The sequence below is a fragment of the Ochotona princeps genome, chromosome 16, assembly GCF_030435755.1.
Source record: "Ochotona princeps isolate mOchPri1 chromosome 16, mOchPri1.hap1, whole genome shotgun sequence".
NCBI classification, from domain to species: Eukaryota; Metazoa; Chordata; class Mammalia; order Lagomorpha; family Ochotonidae; genus Ochotona; species Ochotona princeps.
In genome coordinates, this window is record NC_080847.1 from 27,988,463 (window position 1) to 28,008,160 (window position 19,698).

Sequence of the window (19,698 nt, forward strand, 5' to 3'; positions counted from 1 at the left end):
TTTATCTGGGGTAAAGTGGGAGGTAAAGGCAGAAGCCCCATCCAGCCTCCCACCCACCCAGGTCCCTGATGTGGGGCATGCTCCGAGGGTCTTGCTCAAGTGGTTTTGATAGTTCAACAGTTGTGAGTTGCTGCCAATCTTGCCATTCCAAGCGCGATGAGGTCGCTGAAGAATCCTCTGATTGACATAATCCATCTTAAAGTCTCCGTTTGCCCTGTTATTTTGGCTTCTGTTAAAAATACTGAAAAGCGTTCTGGACCCCCCAAAAGATTAAGAATTATAAAATCTCTCTTCAGTTTTATAGCAGCCCCTGTTTCCTTATTAAGAGTCATGTAAACAGTTAAGAATCAAAACTTAATTAATTTGCAAGTGCTATTTAAAAAAATTTGTACTACTGGACAGTTAATCTCAGAAGCAGCCTATACTGATATGTCTTAACATTTTAGAGTTACAGCCAGATTAAACCAATGAAGCAGCTCAATCACTAGTTATATATAAAGTATTTATTTTTATGCACATATTTACCTACAAAATTTACAGGAAATAAAACAAAGCAGGATATATAGAATACCCTCTTAAGACTTCTCAGGAGCAGAGGGTTTTATTGCTGCAATTCAAAATAATAAAATATTATACATGGGAAAGCCAACATGAACACATTTCAGTTAGATGGCAGCCTTGTTAAAAAGTTTTTGTCCTATTACTGAATTTTGAGCTTTATGTTAAATGAAATTTAAAAGATTGCTCATGAAATAATTTAAATCTTTCAAAATCTTCTAATAAACAGGTAAAAGGCACCTCCAGTACTTTAAAATATTTACAGCAATCCCAATAGTTTAATTTTAAGGTCTATTATTGTACACGTGGCTATTATGCATACACAGTATGTCATTAACACTCTCTAAACAGTGAGAACTGTAGACTCTGGTTGGTGGCACCACCCCCATGGCATCCTGGGGAGGGAGCAGGACAATCAATTACACCTTGGCAACACTAGTGTAACCACATGTCAACCACAGCATAAAACCCAATTACCTCAAACAGTGATGATCAAATTCCCGGACAAACATAATTTCTAACTAAACCTGTATATTCAGAAGCCTCTGCGATGGTCGTTAAAGTACATTAAGCATTCAATGAAAGCAATGAACTAAACAAATGTAATGACAATAGTTGCTGGATTCAATATCTGGTTTAACAAAAACTTTCCTGAAACTTCTGTGATTTCTTAGGGCATAACTGGAGATGACGGTCCCTCAGTCTCAGCTGGAGGGGATACTCCCGCAGGAGGACTGAGAGAGCAGTGCAGGAATGGGAGGCACACATAATAGCCGGGCGGAAAGGGCTGGGGTGGCAAGCAGATGTCCCTCAAATACTGGTGCAGGAGAACACAGTCCACACAACAGCCTCCTCTTTGTTGAACATTGGCATTGATTTGCTATTTACAGTAGTTTGCAAAAATACATTATAAAAACTGAATGAGGTTCTGTTTCTAAGTTTAACTTAGTAACATACATACATACTTCACCTGCAAAAAATCTTCGCAGGATCTGAAGTACTAAAGTGACACTAATACTGACACACAGGTAATCCAAGGTACCAAAGCACTGACACCGCGCGTTCACCACCATCGGGAAATATTGCACACTTCTCGTCCGTCGGTGCTGTGACCTTCACATATCCAGCTGTAAAGGAATCCTTTATGGCTTTTTGCTGTATCACATGTTGAAAAAAGGCTTTTATAAGTCCCACAACAACGAGTACAGATTGTCATTGAACGTGAGGCCTAGGTTTCAAAATTAGCTTTCCTGTCTGTAAAAAAAAAAGGGGGGGAACCATGTCAACACACAGTTCTATTAAAAACACCACCATTTATTTTTAAGATTTAAAGGCTGTCTGCAGGGAATCAGAACACTTCTTCATACTGGGTAAAGACTAAATAATGGTTAGGATTTCAGTTTCCTTTGTGTGGGCCATTCTCCCAAATTCTTTACTGTTTTAACACACACACACCTCTATTTGAATTCCCTGTCCACTGGCTGGCTACCTAGAAATCAATAATCCACTGGATAAAACGAAGTCTCGTTCCATACAAACTATCCTTTCCCAGACAGACTTCACAGCACAAATATATACAGAGATGTATCTGAGCAACAAACAAAATTTTAATAATTTCTCATTAACAAGGATATCAATGGTTAGACAACTGACACTCCATATATTTAGGATAAATTGGTATAATTCCTATATAAGCTTGAGTCACATTTGTATAAAACAGTAGCATGTGCATACCATATAATCCCTTCAACTGTAGGAATTTAGCAGAAGGAAACTAAGTGTAACTATTATTAATGGATTTATTCAACATTATTGAATACCTACTATATACCAAACCCTGTGTGCATGCTAGGGATCCATGAACCAAAACCTCCCATCTTACTGATTGATTAATGTCCCATGAGTGGCAGTTTGCAAGTCCTACAGTTAGGTCAAAGAAACAAATGTGAAAAATTCTTCAGTTTCCTTTTATGAGAGGTCAATGAGAACATCAACAAAATACAGGGGCCAGCATGATGGCTCTACTGGCTAATCCTCCACCTCCAAGCACCGGCTATGCCATAAGGGCACCCATTAGTATCCCAGCTGCTCCACTTCCCATCCAGCTCCTGCTTGTGGCCTGGGAAAGCAGTGAATGATGGTCCAATGCCTCGGGACCCTGCACCCATGTGGGAGACCTGGAAGAAGCTCCTGGCTCCGGGTAGGCTCAGCTCAGGCTGTCATGGCCACTCGGGCAGTGAGCCAACAGACAGGAAGATTCTTCTGTCTCGCCTCTCAGTAAATACGCCTTTCCCAAAACAAAAACAAAAACAAATCACAGTGACTAGATCCAGTGAGATTCCAGGTGGTTTTAATTAGTTATGTTTTTTTTGTCTTCATTCAGGTTAAAGTACTGCTGGAATTCTAATTACCACTCTATTTTATTTCACTTAAATTTTGGTCCTTTACTCTGTTAATTCCTAGATATCGTATTACTTTTTTCAGTTTCACTAAGGGTCTTGTAACTTTTGAAAACATACTCATGAAGCCACACACAGTTCCAAGCCATCCAGCTGCACTACCCAGAGTCCTTCCATGCCCGTCAGCGGCCTCCCCACCATGACACACCTACCTTAGAGCAGTCCTGGCTCTGAGCTTTAAATGAACACAATTGTAAGCACTATTTCTTTTCTGCTTCAATCACTTAATGTGTTTCTGAGTTTCATCCATTTTTTTGCATGCCTCAGTAATTTGTACTTTTAGTATGTATAAATACATTTTAAAGATTTGTTTCAATGTGTTCCAGAAGACAGAGAAGGAGAGGAGGGAAGTAGGGAGACATCTTCCATCTACTGGTTTACTTCCCAGATTGGCACAATAACCAGAACCGGGTTAGGCCAGAGCCAGTAACAAGCAGCTTCTTCAGGGTTTGCCACATGGATAGCAGGGGAGTACTTGGGCCATCTTCTGCAGCTTTCCAGGTGATCAGCAGGGAGCTGGGTTCAAAGTGGTGCTCATGTGGGATGCCAGCATTGCAGGCAGTGGCTTTACCTTGTGAGCCAAAATGACAGCCTCTTTTTATAATCGATAGCACTGTGAATACAGCATTATGTGCTTATCCATGGTTTAGTCTATTTTTTTAAATTTCTTTTTATTGGAAAGTCAGACATACAGAGAAGAAAAAAAAAAGAGGAAGATCTTCTGTCCATTGATTCAGTCCCCAAGTGGCCACAGGGAGCTGGGTGGGATGTGGAACAGCTGGGACATGAACCGGCACCCATATGGGATCCCAGCACAGGCAAGTCAAGGACTTTAGTCACTAGGTTACTGTGCTGGGCCCGGTTTAATCTATTTTGAATCGTTCTGGGACTAGTGTTGTGGTATATTAAGTCATCACCTGTGATGCTGGCATTCTATACAGGTGCTATCTCATGTTCAATCCAGCTCCCTGCTGATGTGTTTGGGAAAAGCAGCAGAACACGGCCCTTACAACCACTTGCAACACCTAGAAGTTGTTCCTGGCTCCTGGTTTCAGCCTGGTCAAGCCCTGACTTTTGCAGCAATTTGGGGAGTGAACAAACAGATGAAAGCTCCCCCCTTCCTCTCCTTCCCCATTTCTGCAACTATGCCTTTTATAAAAATCTTTTTTAAGAAAAATAAAAAAATTTAGTTTTACTGGTAAGACATAATGCAATGCCATCATAAAAAAAACTGACATGAGGGGCCCAGCGTCATGGCCTAGCAGCTGAAGTCCTCACCTTGAATGTGCCAGGATCCCATATGGGCACCAGTTCTACTCCCAGCATCCCTGCTTCCCATCCAGCTTCCTGCCTATGGCCTGGGAAAGCAGTTGAGGACAAAGACTTGGGACCCTGAACCTGCATGGGAGACCTGGAAGAAGTTCCTGGCTCCAGGCTTCGGATCGGCGCAGCACCCGCCATGGCAGTCACTTGGACAGTGAATCAATGGAGGGAAGATCTTCCTCCCTGTCTCTCCTTTAAAAAAAATTACTACAGGTTATCTGTGAATTTACATTCTCAGATGTAATAAATTTGGTTTCTAATGTGCTAAAATACTTGCAGATTAAACATATACTACCTGCATTCTTTCAAAACAGTCCAGTAAGAAAGGAATGTGAGCAGGGCACAAGTGGAAGAATGGCAGGTGTCCAGCTGAGCAGTTAAACCTCTATCTGGGACGTCCATTTTTTCTTAGTCCCAGCTCTGGGTCCTGACTCCAGCTTCCTCTAAGGCAGACTCTGGGAGGCAGCAGGGAATGGCCCTCCACACTTGGGTTTCTGCCACTCACACAGGCAACCTGGACTGAGTTCTGGGTCCCTGGTCCCTGGCTAACACAAACATCCAGGTAGTAAACCAGCCGGTGAGGGCTCTATTGTCTGCCTCTCAGCAACAACAAATATTTTAAGATTTCAAGTGTCACGGCCACAGTCAGATAGCTTCACAAGTAGGTACTTCTGAAACATGCTTGCATCAGTTTGTCTTACCACTCCTATTCTGAGAAACTTTCTCACTAATGCAGCCTTACACTTGCCCCCTTCTATGGTGGGTGTGGTCTCCCCAGACCCCCACCGAGTGAGCAGAAAATGGTTAAGTCATGAGGCATGCATACTTTACACAATGAAGGGCTAGCATTGTGGCACAATGGGTAAAGCCACTACCTGCTATACTGACATCCAACATGGATACCAATTCATGTCCTGGCTGCTTCACTTCCGATTCAGCTCCCTGCCATGGCCTGGGAAAAGCAAGGAAGATGGCCCAAGTGTCTGGGCCCTACTACCCATGTGGGAGACTGGGATGAATATCTTAACTCCTCATTTTGGCCTGGCCCTGCCCTGGCTGTTGCAGCCATCTAGGGAATAAACCAGCAGATGGAATATCTCTCTGCCCTTTCTCTCCCCAACTCCAACCCTGCCTTTCATTAAACAAATATATACATATATGCACACACACATTGTTATGTGTAAATAAACAATATTTTCATTTATTTGAAAGTGGGGTTCCAGAGACAGAAAAGGGGGAGAAAGAGATTCCATCTAGTGGTTCATTCTCCAGCCACAACAGCCGGACAGGAAACTGGGTCAGGAGGAGTAGCTGGGACCTTGAACTGGCATGAAGGATTTAGGAAGCAGGCATACCAATGGGCAGCTTCACTGTGTCGCCATACCTGCCTCAGAGTTTGTGTTGTCGTTGTTTGTTTTGATAAGAGGCAGAGATTTAAAAATTTTTTTTCCCAAAAGAAGAGCCAATTGTCAACACCAACAGAGAGCCTATTCTTTGCCTATTGATCTGAAATACCATCTTCACTCTCTAATGTAAAAAACTGTTCAGTCTCCATTATCTACCAATGATCCGGGTTCCTGCCTGCCCCAATACTTAATCTTTTAATAATAGGTACTATTTCTTAATGGTTTTTAAAGTAAAAGGAAGAAACATGTTTATATACAAAATATACAAAATTGTGAGACACTCAGAACACAGTGGCAGACAATCTACTGCTGGAGTGACACACAGGTCCTATGTCCTTAGTCCAAAAGTTAGCCCATGCCTTTAGCATATGAAACCAACACCCACTGGGCTGGTCTGAGCCAGTAATGGCCATCACTGTTTTACTGACTCCAAGATGGATTCAATCACTAAAGGCACCATGATTTTAAGTCACTAAGATTAAATAGCCAATTCTGCCATTTAGTGAGAAGCCACTGTTTATTAGACACATCTCAATTGTAGAGATGGCAAAATGGACAAAAATGTATGTAAGAATCAATAAAGTATATTCCCACTATGAACTCTACAAATCTACCATTACTTCCAAGCATTCCATTCTTTGCATGCAAGTTTACAAATTTCTAGTAAAAAAATACTTACATCATCACAAGACATGTTGTACTCTGCTAATACCGTTCGACATCGAGCAGCTATGCTAAATCAATGTGGTCAAGGAAAAATTATCATTTCAGGATTAGGTTTCTAATGATTCTAGATTGAAGAGGTATTTTAATTTCATTTGGAGAATAAAAATTCATGGGAAAGGATACATTGATGGTGCAACTACACGCTTATGTATGCCAGCGAAGAATAACCCTATTAAGGTGATACAGCTGATGGTGAAAAACGGATGATTCCATAACGACGTGAAGAAGGACACCTGTAAGAGATGAGGTAAGAACATGAGGAGTGTTACACACTCAGGAATGCTCACTTGTCTCTCTCCACTCCGGCATAATCCTAGGCAGCCTAACCACCTGCTGCCACACTTCTGAGCACACAGAATCCTGTCCCTGTCCCTCCCCTCCCCTGGCTAACTTCTGCTGTCCTGGTGAGCCACACTTCCAGTACAAACCAAACATGAGCATGCTTTTGAAACCAGTCAGATTTAGATGGCCATGGGGCACTGAAATGATTAACAGCAACTACAGAGAAGCAGAATTTAAAAAAAGGGGGGGGGGCTTATTTTTGCTATGGGCACACTACAGTCTGACAGGCTACACCAAAAAGAAAAAAAAAGGTATGACTCAATTCTAGGGGTAAGTGAACCGGAACACAACTGGAAAAGAGCACCACAATTGGACGCCAGGGGAGAGAAATGTAGACCGGAGGGCGGGCAGTGCTGTGGGGTGGCACCACCAGCATCCCACAGACACCAGCTTGAGTGTCAGCTGCTCCACTTCAGGTCTATTTCCCTGCGAATGCACCTGGAAATGCAGCAGAACGCAGTGCCAGCGCGTGGGCTCCTGCACCCGTGTGCAAGACCCAGCAAGAGCTGCTGCTTGTGGCCTGGCCCACCCCTGCCGACGTGGCCACTTGGAGTGGATCACTGGCTCGAAGACCTCCCTCACCCCAACCCTGCCTTTCAAATAAATACATCTAAAACAGAAAAAGAAGAAAGGAAAGGCAGATGAAGAAACACATCCAAGCATCTAAGGCCTCTGAGGCAAACAGGGACAGGCTGCAGCTGGGTACAGCCCTCTGAGCTCTCCTGAGACAGTGGAGTGCCAGGCACCAGATTTCATCAGAGAAACAAGAGACTGGAAGAGATTCCAAACCAAAGTTACTGATCCAACTCCCCAGGGACAGCTGAACTCCCGCCCAGTGGCGGCAGGATGGCCGACTTCTCCCTGCCTGAATGCACCCAGCAGTGGTCTGGGGCTCCGTCACATGCCTGGCTCCCCACACTGGCGAGCCACTGCTTTACAATTCCTGCTTCAGACACAACTGCTGCTTAAAACTCCTGTCAGGTGTAGGTTATTAAATAATGAAATAAGAAGCGCTAACCCTTAGGCTAATAGTTACATTCTCACCTAATTTAGAAAATCATATTAACTACATAGATTTGGGCCTATTTCAAATTACATTTAATTATGTGTTTTATTAAGACCTCAACCAGCTGAAATCAGCTTATATTTTCCCAATTAGAACAGGCTCATTTCCCAAGACAGACCTTTTTCAATCTTCTTGCCAGCCTCCTTCCTCTCTTCCCTGAAGATGAGAGCAAGTGCAGCCTTAAGATCAGGGTTTTATAAAGCAGCACACAGGAGAGCTTCCTGTCGGCCACAAAAACCCCTGCAGTCACATAAAACTCCGTCCCCACCTCCCCTGCCTGCCATCCTATGTCCACCTCAGTGAACACTCCGGGAAACGACGTCCAGATAAACCCGGGGCTGTCCGAAACGCCATGTAGACAGGTGGCTTAGGCCTTCCTTCTGTGTAACCTAAAAAGCTATCCGTGAAGCCACTGGAAGGGAAGTAGTCTATTGAATTAGTTTCCAAGGCAGAGGGAGGATAGCATTTGTGAACATTTAACACTGCAACCCCCTAACTAAAAACCTCACTGTAGAGAAAAGCCCCATGCTAACTGCAGGCCTGTGCAACGAAGGCCCACGTTAGTAGAAAGGGGCAGGAATGTGAGAAACACTGGCCTGGCTTTCATCACAGGAGGCCTGCAAAAATCACCTTCCGATGAAACACTATTTTCTTACACAGCACCTGCTGGGAAAGTGCTCAGTGTTACCCGTATTAAACTCTAGGAAGCAGATCTTCTTAAGAAATGCCTTAGCTCATCAAAACCACTTGAGCAAGACCCTCGGAGCATACAACACATCAGAGTCCTGGGGTGGGTGGGAGGCCAGGTGGGCTTCTCCCTTAAAGTCCTCCTTCACTTCAGATACATGAAAGAAACAATGTGGAAATAATAGCCTTACCCACTTTCCTGTAGCCCTTGAACCTTTTTACCCTAATTAACTATATAAAGATTGTCAAAAAATATAATTTAAAAAAATGGAAAAAGAAAAAAAATGCCTTAGCTCAAGAACTGGTAGTACAAATCCTCTTCAAGAACAAGAAAATCAAAGAGTTTTTCTTGACTTCTTTTTCTTCCTGTTTGTAAACTTCCCAGTCGACTTTTTTTTTTTTAAACTGTGTCCTAACTTTTATTACCCTTATATTTTGCTATTTTATCTTATGTTTCCCATAAAGTTAGATCAAAAGTTTTACAGAATGGATAAAAGGCATTAACAGATAACTCACAAAGAAGAGTCATTTTTTTACTTTTAAAAGATGACATTGAGTAAAGCAGAAGAGTGTGCACACTGAAACTAAGATGGGATATGTAAAAATTAAAAGATAAAAAAGGCTGTACACAAATGCTGAAGTAACTGGAGAATATAAACACAGTGGCCCTTACTTCTTAGGCCTTTTTCCCTTGTAAAGATACTTCATTCACAACATGCAGCCAAAATTGTTCCTTAAGCGAATTCATAAAGGCAATGTTTAATATAATCACCAATATCACTAGCAGTGGCAATAGGTAACATGTAACACAATGAACAAGCACTGTATTATACCCGATCTCATTTCCTCTATTAGAAAGATGGAAAACAAAACGTCTACCTTTTGTGTCTCAGGATCTATTAACCAGTTCCAGGCACCAGTCGCAGTACAGACAGACACCACTATAAGAAGCACTGATGAGAAACAAAAACATGAAATTAGTGAGCAGTTACACTGTGTCTGATTCTACCACCACCGCCTCTGCTCAGTGCCCAGGAAGGAGCCTGGAATTAACCACAACATGCCCAGCGGATTCAGAAGCAGCAGAGCTGACCTGAAGGAATCCGCCACAATGCTGGAACCTGTTGGAACCTCCGCAGTCCAGCACAGCTCTCCCTCATAACTTAGCCAAACAGAAAAACTTAGATGTTAACAATTCAATAGAAGACTACTTTTATGTTACCTTTATTGTACTTCATGCTAATGTTACAAATCTTGTAAATTCAAACAAAAAGCTACACACATACATCTCTCATTTTCCAGTGTAAACAAACCCAAGACTCCTTTTCAGAGGCACTGGAACTTCCTGCAAAAGAGTATGGCCTTGCTGAAGAGCTGCCTGCTGCTGTTGACTCAACACAGGTCAGTGGGACAAAGTGGGGTCAGCAGCAGGCACACCCGTCAGGATCAGATGTTACAGGATCTTATTAAAGGAACATCGGGTAGAAATCACTGCTGATAGAACTCAGAGTGGGTCCTCTCTCCTCTAAGCTCGCTTTCCATCAGAGTTCTATGGAGATCTTAAAAGTACAACAAAATGTGATCTCTACGTATTGTTAAGACACAAAATCTCCTTACAGGTTTTAGAGACTCTAAATTCACAATTCTGTTTTGAGCTGACGACAGAGTAAACCCAATTCCTTATATTTTTGTACTTGCACAAATATAACGTATTACAGTTCTTTTGTTTTTTAATGAGGCAGAAGCACAACCATTATGCTAGAAAGGGTCTCATACACATACTTTTACTTGACTGGTAACAAATTCATACACTGTCATCTATACGTTAGTGCTGCGACCTTGAGTCCAAGAAGACGTGTATGTATTTTATCTTACTTTTTGAAATAAGACCTGGCTATTTCAAGATTCCCAAGTTAAAAAAAAATGTTTTTTTTTTTTTTTGGGGGGGGGGGCAGTTCCCAGGTAAACCACAGAGCCTGAGAACATCATTTCTTGTAAATTGGAACCAACCCAAATTCCCAGTATATGAATGCAGAGCTGAAATCAACATGGAGTAAACATGGCTTATTGCCTACTGCAATACTTTCCACTTTGGTAACTTCCACTTTGCTTGCTTGCTTGGCTAAGAAACTGTGTGAGCCTGCAGGTCTACCGGCCTATGTGACCTTTAGTACCAATGGCCCTCAATCCGCATGAATCAAGGCCCCAGCCTAACCAACCCAAAGATGACGCCAAGGCCAGAGTCTGGTTATCTCACAGGTGGCCTCCAGGCTGGAGTCCAGTTACCTTAATTACTGGACCAGTGAAGAGCCAGGCAGGGGCTGCCCAGCTGAGATAGGCAGGGAATGTGTGGCCTTTCCTCCCCCACCTTACAAGCTATTGTAAACTGCCCCCTTGGAGCTGTTGTAAACAGCTCCTATAAAAACCCTGTGAAGTGTGCCATTGGGGCACACTTCAGTGAGGGGTGTGATGGGTTGCTTTGCCTCTCATTGTAATAAAACTTTGTTGCAACTGTCACTGGATGCAACATGACCACAGCCTCAAACAGATCTAGTAAGGATGCTCTGAAACACCACCACCCAGGGAAAGACCCAACCCTGACAGTGCCACTCGAGTCCTTCAAGCCGAGTCACCAGAGAGTGCTATGTGACTGCTTCTTGGCAGGAAGGCTGGTCCTGCCACAGGTAACCATGGCTTTGGCCCCCATTTCCTGCCCTCACTGTCTCCGGGGGTTGGGGAGCAACCACGCTTTGCTCAAACCACGCTGCAGCTTCATGGAGTAAACAAAGACGGTGATCACGGCAGCTTTCATTCCAAGTTAGATTCCACAGCAGCATCGTTACACTCAGGAACAAACCAACGAAGGGTAGCTTTGTACAGTTTTTTGTCCTTGTTTGTCTTTTAAAGACCTATTTTTATCAGAAAGGCAGATTTACAGAGAAAAAGCTCTTCCATCTGCTGATTCACTCCTCAAATGACTGCAACAGCCAGAGCTAAGCCAATGCAACGCCAGGAGCCTGGAGCTTCTTCTGATATCCCATGTGGGTGCACAGTCCCAAGGCCTTGGGGCTTTCCCACAAGGCCCTAGCAGGAAACTACAGCGGAAGTGGAGCAGCCAGGACATGAATCATCACCCATACGGATGCCAACGCTTGCAGGCGGAGGATTAGCCAACTGAGCCATTGTGCCAGTCCCAACTTCAGGACCTTTTCAAGCATGCACTGATACTGTGATTTCCTTAATAAAACTTTATTTCAGGGGCCAGTATTGTGGAATGCTGAGTCCAGTTGCTCTCTACAATGCCAGCATCCCGTATGGGCGCAGGTTCAAGTTTTGCCTCCATTTCCAGCCCAGCTTCCTGCCAGCGTGCCAGGGAAAGCTGTGGGGAATGGGTCAAATGCAGTCACCTGGCAGACCCAGCCTTGGCCACTGTGGTCACTGAAACAGAGAACCAGCACATGCAAGATCTCCCTGCCTCTTCCTAGTTCTCTGTACTTCTTTCAAGGAAATCATTATTTTTTTAAAAAAGAAAATGTACTTCAGTAGTTTGATAGTTCGCAATCTTTAAACTGCCAGATATGCCATTGAAGTTTTCGTCTTGTATATATTTATCAAAGTGGTAATTTAAAAAAGGTACACATCAATGGAAAAGAAAATCAACCTAATAAAACATAATATTCACAGGTGGCCAGTTATGATTTTTCTATAAAAAACTGGATGGTACACCGTTCACGATGTTAAATGCGTGAACTGTCTACACCCACAGGCACGGCTTTCCAAGGAAGCATCTGTGAACCAAGTTTCCCCTGAATGCCAATTATTCCTGCCTAGGGACACGGGTATCAACTGTCAGGCTCATTTTCCCTTTCAAAAACACTCAGCAACTTACTTCTCCAGCGTCCGGTGGCAGGTTGCAAACAGTGAATGTATTCAGTGAGCCGCCTCTCGAAAGCCTTGAGATCTAGAGCAAACACATTTCATTTTCCTCGTTAGAGCCCGGGGCTCCGTGTGGGCTTCACAGCCGACCGCCCTGGCGCAGCTGCCTCGCACAGCTCGCCCTCGGGAGGCTGCAGAGCAGCCAGCCTCGGCCGGTGCCCGCAGCCAGCAACGCCGGGAGGGCTGCGGACCCGAGGGCCCCTTCGGGACGCCCACCGCGGAAGGGTCAGGGGCGCCCTCCGAGTGGGAGACGCCGGGGTGGGGGCGCATCGTCCTGACAGCGGGGCTGGACCGCACGCGTCCCCGCAGGGCTGCCCAAGCCCTGCAGCCACCGGAAACGACGGTGGTAAGGAAGGCGGCCACCGGCGGCGGAGGGCCCGGGGCAGGGAAGCGAGCCGGGCAGGGCGCTGCACGCGCGGGCACGCGGGGACGGCCCCGGCCGCCACGGCCTACCTTCCGCCTGCTCCAGCGAGTTCATGTCGAGGAGCAGCTCCGCTCACCGCAGCGGCCCCGTCCGCATCGCAGCTCGGCGGCCCCGACCGCCTCGCAGCGCCAACTCCCACCCCTAACCGCTGCCCTCGACCCCGCCCCGCCGCACCGCCCCTCACCTACACCCGCTACGCTCATTGGACGGCTCGGCCAGACACTCGACTAAGACGGACTGCTATTGGCTAAAGCCTGCGTCAGCCGCGGTAGGGGGGGGAACCTGAGATGGACGGTTCGCCGGAGGGGCCAAGAACCGCTTGTGGCCGAGCTGGTGTGTCGCTGGCGTCGCCTCCTGTCCCGGGGAGGAACTGCAGCCAGCACAGGTCCGTTGGACAGAATTGTTTTGCTGGCTTCCTTTCATTTATTGAATATTGAGTATACTCATTATCTTCCAAGCTATATTCCTCTTGCTAACGAGGAAAGCAAACCGGCACAGACCTCCAGGGGAAACAAAATATACACAAAACTAACTCGATGCCAAACACTGACGTTCTTCTTTTGCTTGCTGTCTTCTCACGTCATTCAACTGTATAATTTTTTTAAAAATCAGTACGGCATTGACCACAGGTGTGTTTGATTATAATCCCTTCTTGCTCATTTGCTGGTGGTCATGCATTCATTAATTCGCGCAAGAACTACTTACACTGACCCCTGGCTGCAGCCTCTATGGTAGCAGCGTGACCCATAGTGCACAGTATTTGCCAGGAATTTTATGATAATCAAACAAGCAAGATTCCCTGCCTTCAAAGTGGAAAGCAACATAGCAGGTAATAGCCATGCTGTTAAGTCATTGATTTCAGATAAGGGCAGTTACCTGAAGGAATTAACAGGGTAGTAAAATGCAGAGATAAAGGAAGGATAACAAGAGGGCTTTATGAGACCAAAAACTCAAGGTGGTTAAGAAGAAGCTAGCTGTGGGCTGGTCTTTTGGTACAACTGGCTTATCCTCCACTTGAAGCAAGGCATTCCATGTGCGCACCAGGTCCTGTCCTGGCTGCTCCGTTTCCCTCCCAGCTCCCTGCTTATGGTCTGGGAAAGCAGCAGAAGATGGTCCAAAGCCTTAGGACTTTACACCCACATGGGAGACCTGGAAGAAGCTCCTGGCTCCTGGTTTTGGATTGGCTCAGCTCTGGCCGTTGAGGCCACTTAGGGAGTGAGCCAGTGGATGTAAATCTGCCATTTCAGTAAAAATAAATAAATCTCCAAAAAATTTTTAATTTGCTCTTACAAAATATCTTTTCATTTTTGTTTAAAAAAAAGATGTGTTGATTTTTATTGCAAAGGCAGATATACAGAGAGGAGAGACAGAAAGATCTCCCATCCACTGATTCACTCTCAAAGTGGTTGTAAAGGCCAGAGCTGAGTCCATCCAAAGCCAGGAGCAAGGAACTTCTTCTGGGTCTTCTCTGTGGGTGCAGGGTCCCAAGGATTTGGCTGGTCCTCTACTGGTTTCACAGGCCACAGGCAGGGAGCTGGATGGGAAGTGGAACCGCAGGGATATGAACCAGTGCCCATATGAGATCCTGGAGCATGCAAGGCAAGGACTTAAGTCACGAATGCACCAAGCTCTCATGATTCTTTCTTTCTTTCTTTCTTTCCTTCCTTCTTTCTTTCTTTCTTTCTTTCTTTCTTTCTTTCTTTCTTTCTTTCTTTCTTTCTTTCTTTCTTTCTTTCTCTCTCTCTCTCTCTCTCTCTCTCTCTCTCTCTCTCTCTCTCTCTCTTCCTTCCTTCCTTCCTTCCTTCCTTCCTTCCTTCCTTTCTTTCAGATTTGTTCTTATTGGAAAAGCAGATTAGATTTACAGAGAGAAAGAGGGAGAGAGAAAGATCTTCCATTCATTGGTTCACTCTCCAAGTGCCACAATGGCCAGACCTGAGCTGATCCAAAGCCAGGAGTCAGGAGCTTCTTCCAGGTCTTCTATGCAGGCGCAGGATTCTAAGGCTTTGAGCCGTCCTCTACTGCGTTCCCAGGCCACAAGCAGGGAACTGGAAGGGAAGTGGAGCAGCTGGGACACAAACCAGCAACCCATACGGGATCCTGGTGGTGCTTGTAAGTTGAGGATTTAGCCAATTGAACCATTGTTCCAGGCCCCAATTTTTTTGAAAAAGATTTATTTTACTAACCTGAAAGGCAGACTTACAGGGAGAGGGGAAGACTGAGAAAATAAAAATGACAGAGATCTTCCATCTGCTGGTGCATTCCCCAAATGTTCGCCAGGTGGAGTTTGGCCAGGCAGAATCTAGGAGCCAGTGACTCCTTTGAGGTGCCTCACACAGAGGGCAGGGGTCCATAAACTCGGACCATTCTTGATTGCTTTTCCATATGTTTAGAAGGGAACTGGGTCGAATGCAGAGCAGCTGGGACTGGAGCTGGCACTCGTATGAGAAGGTATTCTCTCTTTAAAAAAGAAAGAAAGAAAGGACTTATGGCTGCCAGTGTTTCGGTATGACAGATGGAGCCACCTGCGACACCTGTACCCCACATGAACATGAGTTTGAACCCTGGCTGCTCTGCTTCCAGTCCAGCTCCCTGTGAACACACCTGGGGAACCAGCCGAAGATGGCCAAACACTCCTGCTACTCGCGTGGGAGACCTCCAAGGGGAGTTCTAGGCTCCTGGCTTCTGCCTGGGACCCGGACTGGCTCTGGCAATCATTTGGGGAAATGAACTAATAAATGGAAGATCTCTCTGTGTCTCTTTCTATAACTCTGCCTTTCAACCTCAGAAATAGATCTTTTAAAAAAAATCTATGCATAATTTTTTTTTCAGAGAGAGAGAGCTGGTTCATTATCTGGTTCATTCCCAGATAATTTAAAATGTCCTCCCCAGGGCCACCGGTGGGGCCCAAGGCAGGAGGCGTGGTGGCATCTGTCATGTGGGCCATCACCAGTGCCTCCCAGGTCGGCACCAGCAGGAAACGGGAATTCAGGAGCTGCAGCCAGGAACTGAATGTAGACATTCTGATAGATGATTCAGAGGTTAAATGGCCTCTTCTGTTCTTTTAAAACTCATTCCTCTGTTTTCCTTCATAGTTTTACTACATACATATGCATTCTTAAGCACCTTTTTAAAAAAAGATTTGTTTTATTTTTATTAGAAAATCAGATATGCACACAGGAGGCAAGACAGAGAGGAAGATCTTCCATCCGATGAGTCACTCCCCAAGTGAACACAACGGCCAGAGCTCCTCGACTGCTTTCCCAGGCCACAAGCAGGGAGCTGGATGGAAAAGTAGGATTACCGGGATCCTGGCAGCGTGTATAAGGCAAGGACTTTAGCTGCTAGGCTACTGTGCCAGATCCTTAAGCATCTTTTTATTTGGTTTTGTGCGTTCATAAATTTTATTAAGTAATTTCAGGTCAGGAACATTCCTCTGAGAGCTGGCATATTCATCATTCCTGATGCCACCATTCATGCGCGTTGATGGATGGAATCATCCAACAGCCATTTCCACTGTGATTTTGTAATCCATTGTAAAATCCATCATTTATTTTTATGTTCTGCTGTGGATAGATATTTGGAAAGTGCCTTTTCTCTTCTCTCTTCCCAACTTCTTCCATGAACAATCCTTGCGCTTGTCTCCTGATGTGCCTGTACAGGAATTTCTCCTGGGAAGTGCCTAAAAGGTAGTTTTCTTCCTTTTCCTCATAAGAAGAAATGTTTTAAAGATTAGTTACTCCTCACTGGGGTATGGAAGATTTCTCTGCACACCCCTCCTAAACATGCTCACCTAAACTGTTGACATATATCCTGTTAGAATTATAGAGTTAGACCACCCGAAAAACAGCCAGGTTCAGCGAAATCATGCTTCAATGCTATAAACTGCTAAAGACTAAAATTAAAATAGGCATGAGACAGCTGAATAGCAATCTAAGCCATATTAAGGTGTATAGAATACGGTTGAATGTAAACTAAAATTGAAATGTCTATGAAGAAGTCACAGGTTGTGGTTGAGAACCTGCATTTTCCTACTAACATATTGGTTAATCAATACCATGTCAATTAATGCCATAATGTTGTAAATGGTTGCAAATATTATGTTGGGACTTTTAATTGATTGGAATGATACTCTGCCAGCTCTACCTTCAGACCAGAGATGGTCTCATTAAGAAACCATTGAACTTACCAGGACAATAAGATGCTGGACTTTATGCTTGGTAAATACCTCCAATGAAAGAATGCCAACTGAATTTGAACTATGGAAATGCAACAAGGTGGAGCAATCCACCGTGGGGGGAGGGTTTTGGGAGGGGCGGGGGCAATCCCAGTGCATAAAAAAATGTATCACATAATGCAATGTAATTAGTTTTAAAAAAAGGAAATGCAATAAAAATATATGTTAAAAAAATTAAAAAAAAAAAAGAGAAGAAATGTTTTAGTTACGACCCGGTATACACAGACATACATTTGACCTGACTTTTGGTGTCGCATCTTGGCATTTCCTATAACACTTGAAGCAATTTTATTTTTAGAAAAAGATTTATGTATTTGTATTGGTAAGTCAGATTTACAGAGAAGGAGAGGCAGAGAGAAAGATCTTCCATCTGCTGGTTCATTCCCCAAATGGCCACAATGGCTGGAACTGAACCGATCCGAAGCCAGGAGCCAGGAGCCAGGAACTTCTTGCAGGCGGGTGCAGGGTACCAGGCTTTGGGGCCATCCTCTGCTGTTTTTGTTGGCCACAAGCAGGGAGTTGGCTGGGAAACGGAGCAGCTGGGACATGAACTAGCATATCCAAGGCAAAGACTTAGCTATTGAGCCATCATATTGGGTCCTTGAATCAATTTTTGAAAGGCTTATTTACTTATTTGAAAGGGGAGGGAAGAGGGGGGAAAACCCCACTGACTATTTAACTGTGTGATAAGATATTTAAAAACAACAAAAAAATAGTCAACATAAGCGCATAGTGAAACACAAGTGCAGATCCTCCATAACTCTGCTCCTCCGCCACCATTAGCAGTTAGTCCAATTAAAAAAAAAAAAGTATTTATTTGGATGGCAGAATTCAGAGAAAGAGAGCACTTTCACCCACAGGTTCTCTCCCCAATGTCTGCAGCAGCCAAGTGCAGGCCAGGCGGCGGCTGGCACCAGGAGCTCCATCGGGGTCTGCTGTGTGGAAGGCTGAAGCACTTAGGGCCATTTCTGCTGCTGCCCCAGGCACATTAGCAGGAAGCTGGATGGGAAATGGAGCCGCTGGCACTTGAACTGGTGCTCACACGGGATGTCTGTGTTGCCGTAGCATAGGACCTGTTTGCTTTTTTGTTTGTCCATTTTGTTTGAGTTTTTAAAGTTTTTCTTTCTTTATTTGAAAGATAGGTAGAGCGTGCTCATTCATTGGATTACTTCCCAAAGTGTGCAGTGTTTGGGTTGGGGCTAATTTGGAGCCTGGATCTCGATCCAGGTCTCCCACATGGGTGCCAGAAACCCTGCACCTCGAGTTGGCAGTGCTGCTCCCAGCCTCTTCCGGCAGGAAACTGGATCAGCGACCGGCGCTGGGATGGAATCCAGGTACCCTGGTACGGGATTCTTCACGGCTAAGGCGCAACACCTGCTTGCTGATGTGTGTTCTTTACTGTGCTCATGGTGTTGCTGGAGAAATCGGTGAGCAGAGGAGACTCTCCATGTTTGCCTATTTGGAGGTAACTTGCAGATGTAAATGTTTGTGAATGCTTGTAAGATTTATTTTATTTATTTGTTTGTTTATTTATTTATATTGGAAAGGCAGATTTACGGAGAGAAGGAGGTACTGAGAGGAAGATCTTCCATCTGCTGGTTCACACTCCCAAGTGGCCGCAATGGCTAGAGCTGAGCTGACCTGAAGCCAGGCGCTTCTTCCGAGTCTCCGATGTGAGTGCAGAATCCCAAAGCTTTGCACCATGCTTGACTGCTTTCCCAGGCCACAAACAGGAAGCTGGATGGGAAGTGGAGCAATGTCATGAACTGATGCCCGTATGGGAGCCTGATACTTGCAGGTGGAGGATTAGCCAAGCAAGACATTGTGTTGTGCCTTCCACTGCTTTTTTGTTTTTGTTTTTGTTTTTTTTACATATATAAGCTCTATGGCCCTCACTGAGAGTCTGGTGCCACCCAAAGAAATTGAACTCCCATTTCTCCAATGTTAGCATGCCTAAGAATCATAAAAGAACTTGCTAGATACAGTTTCCATGTCCCAGCCTTTCTGGTTTGTTTTTTTTTTTTTTTTCTTTCTTCTTTCTTTTTGTTTTAAAAAAGAAGTGATTCCTGGGGAGCTGCGTTCATGCTGGTTGTCTTGGAACCAATTGAAGAATCCCACACCTCCAAATTGCCGGTACCAGTTTCCCGGGAAGTGCAGCTGCAGCCAGCATGGAACACTGGCTGGCTGCTCTTGGCTGAGGCAGGCCACGCGTCATGGGAGCCAGTGTGGGCTGCTGTAGAGCTGCCTGCATGGCCCACTGCCTTTGGCTGCCCTCATTACTGCCCTGGAGCTGAGCCTCCTGCCTCCCTGGTCCTGAGCAGGTACTTCCTGTCTGTGGGGTGGAGTGAATGAATTCTGTTTATTTATTCCTCTCCCGCATAAGTAACTGTCCCTCAGATCTTTTTTCCACCAAAGCAGAGTAGAAAACACCAACAGGCACATCAAATCCATCCAAGCCAGGCGCGTGCCTTTCTTTTCTCTTGCTGTCAGAGCCAATGCCCACATATTAGCAGCTTAAAAGAACACAGATTTTGCCC

At 44.9% G+C, this 19,698-nt stretch overlaps 1 protein-coding gene across 1 annotated transcript; it reads right to left on the reverse strand.

Moving 5' to 3' along the window:
- Positions 1–490: 490 nt before the first annotated feature.
- On the reverse strand, positions 491–13,090 carry CNEP1R1 (CTD nuclear envelope phosphatase 1 regulatory subunit 1). The gene is made up of 6 exons (XM_004583834.4): positions 12,957–13,090; positions 12,457–12,528; positions 9,447–9,520; positions 6,596–6,705; positions 6,426–6,480; positions 491–1,812 (listed from the first exon to the last, which is right to left on the reverse strand). Exons 1-6 carry the CDS (start codon positions 12,979–12,981, stop codon positions 1,771–1,773), a joined length of 378 nt encoding a protein of 125 aa, XP_004583891.1. The 5' UTR covers positions 12,982–13,090; the 3' UTR covers positions 491–1,770.
- Positions 13,091–19,698: the final 6,608 nt, after the last annotated feature.

Excerpts from the sequence above, each read along its gene's own strand:
- CNEP1R1 (XM_004583834.4), bottom strand. The coding sequence starts at position 12,981 with ATGAACTCGCTGGAGCAGGCGGAAG. Across the intron at positions 9,521-12,456 it reads TGCCACCGGACGCTGGAGAA|TGCTTCTTATAGTGGTGTCT; the intron begins GTAAGTTGCTGA and ends GTTTCTCATCAG. Across the intron at positions 6,706-9,446 it reads TAGATCCTGAGACACAAAAG|GTGTCCTTCTTCACGTCGTT; the intron begins GTAGACGTTTTG and ends CATCTCTTACAG.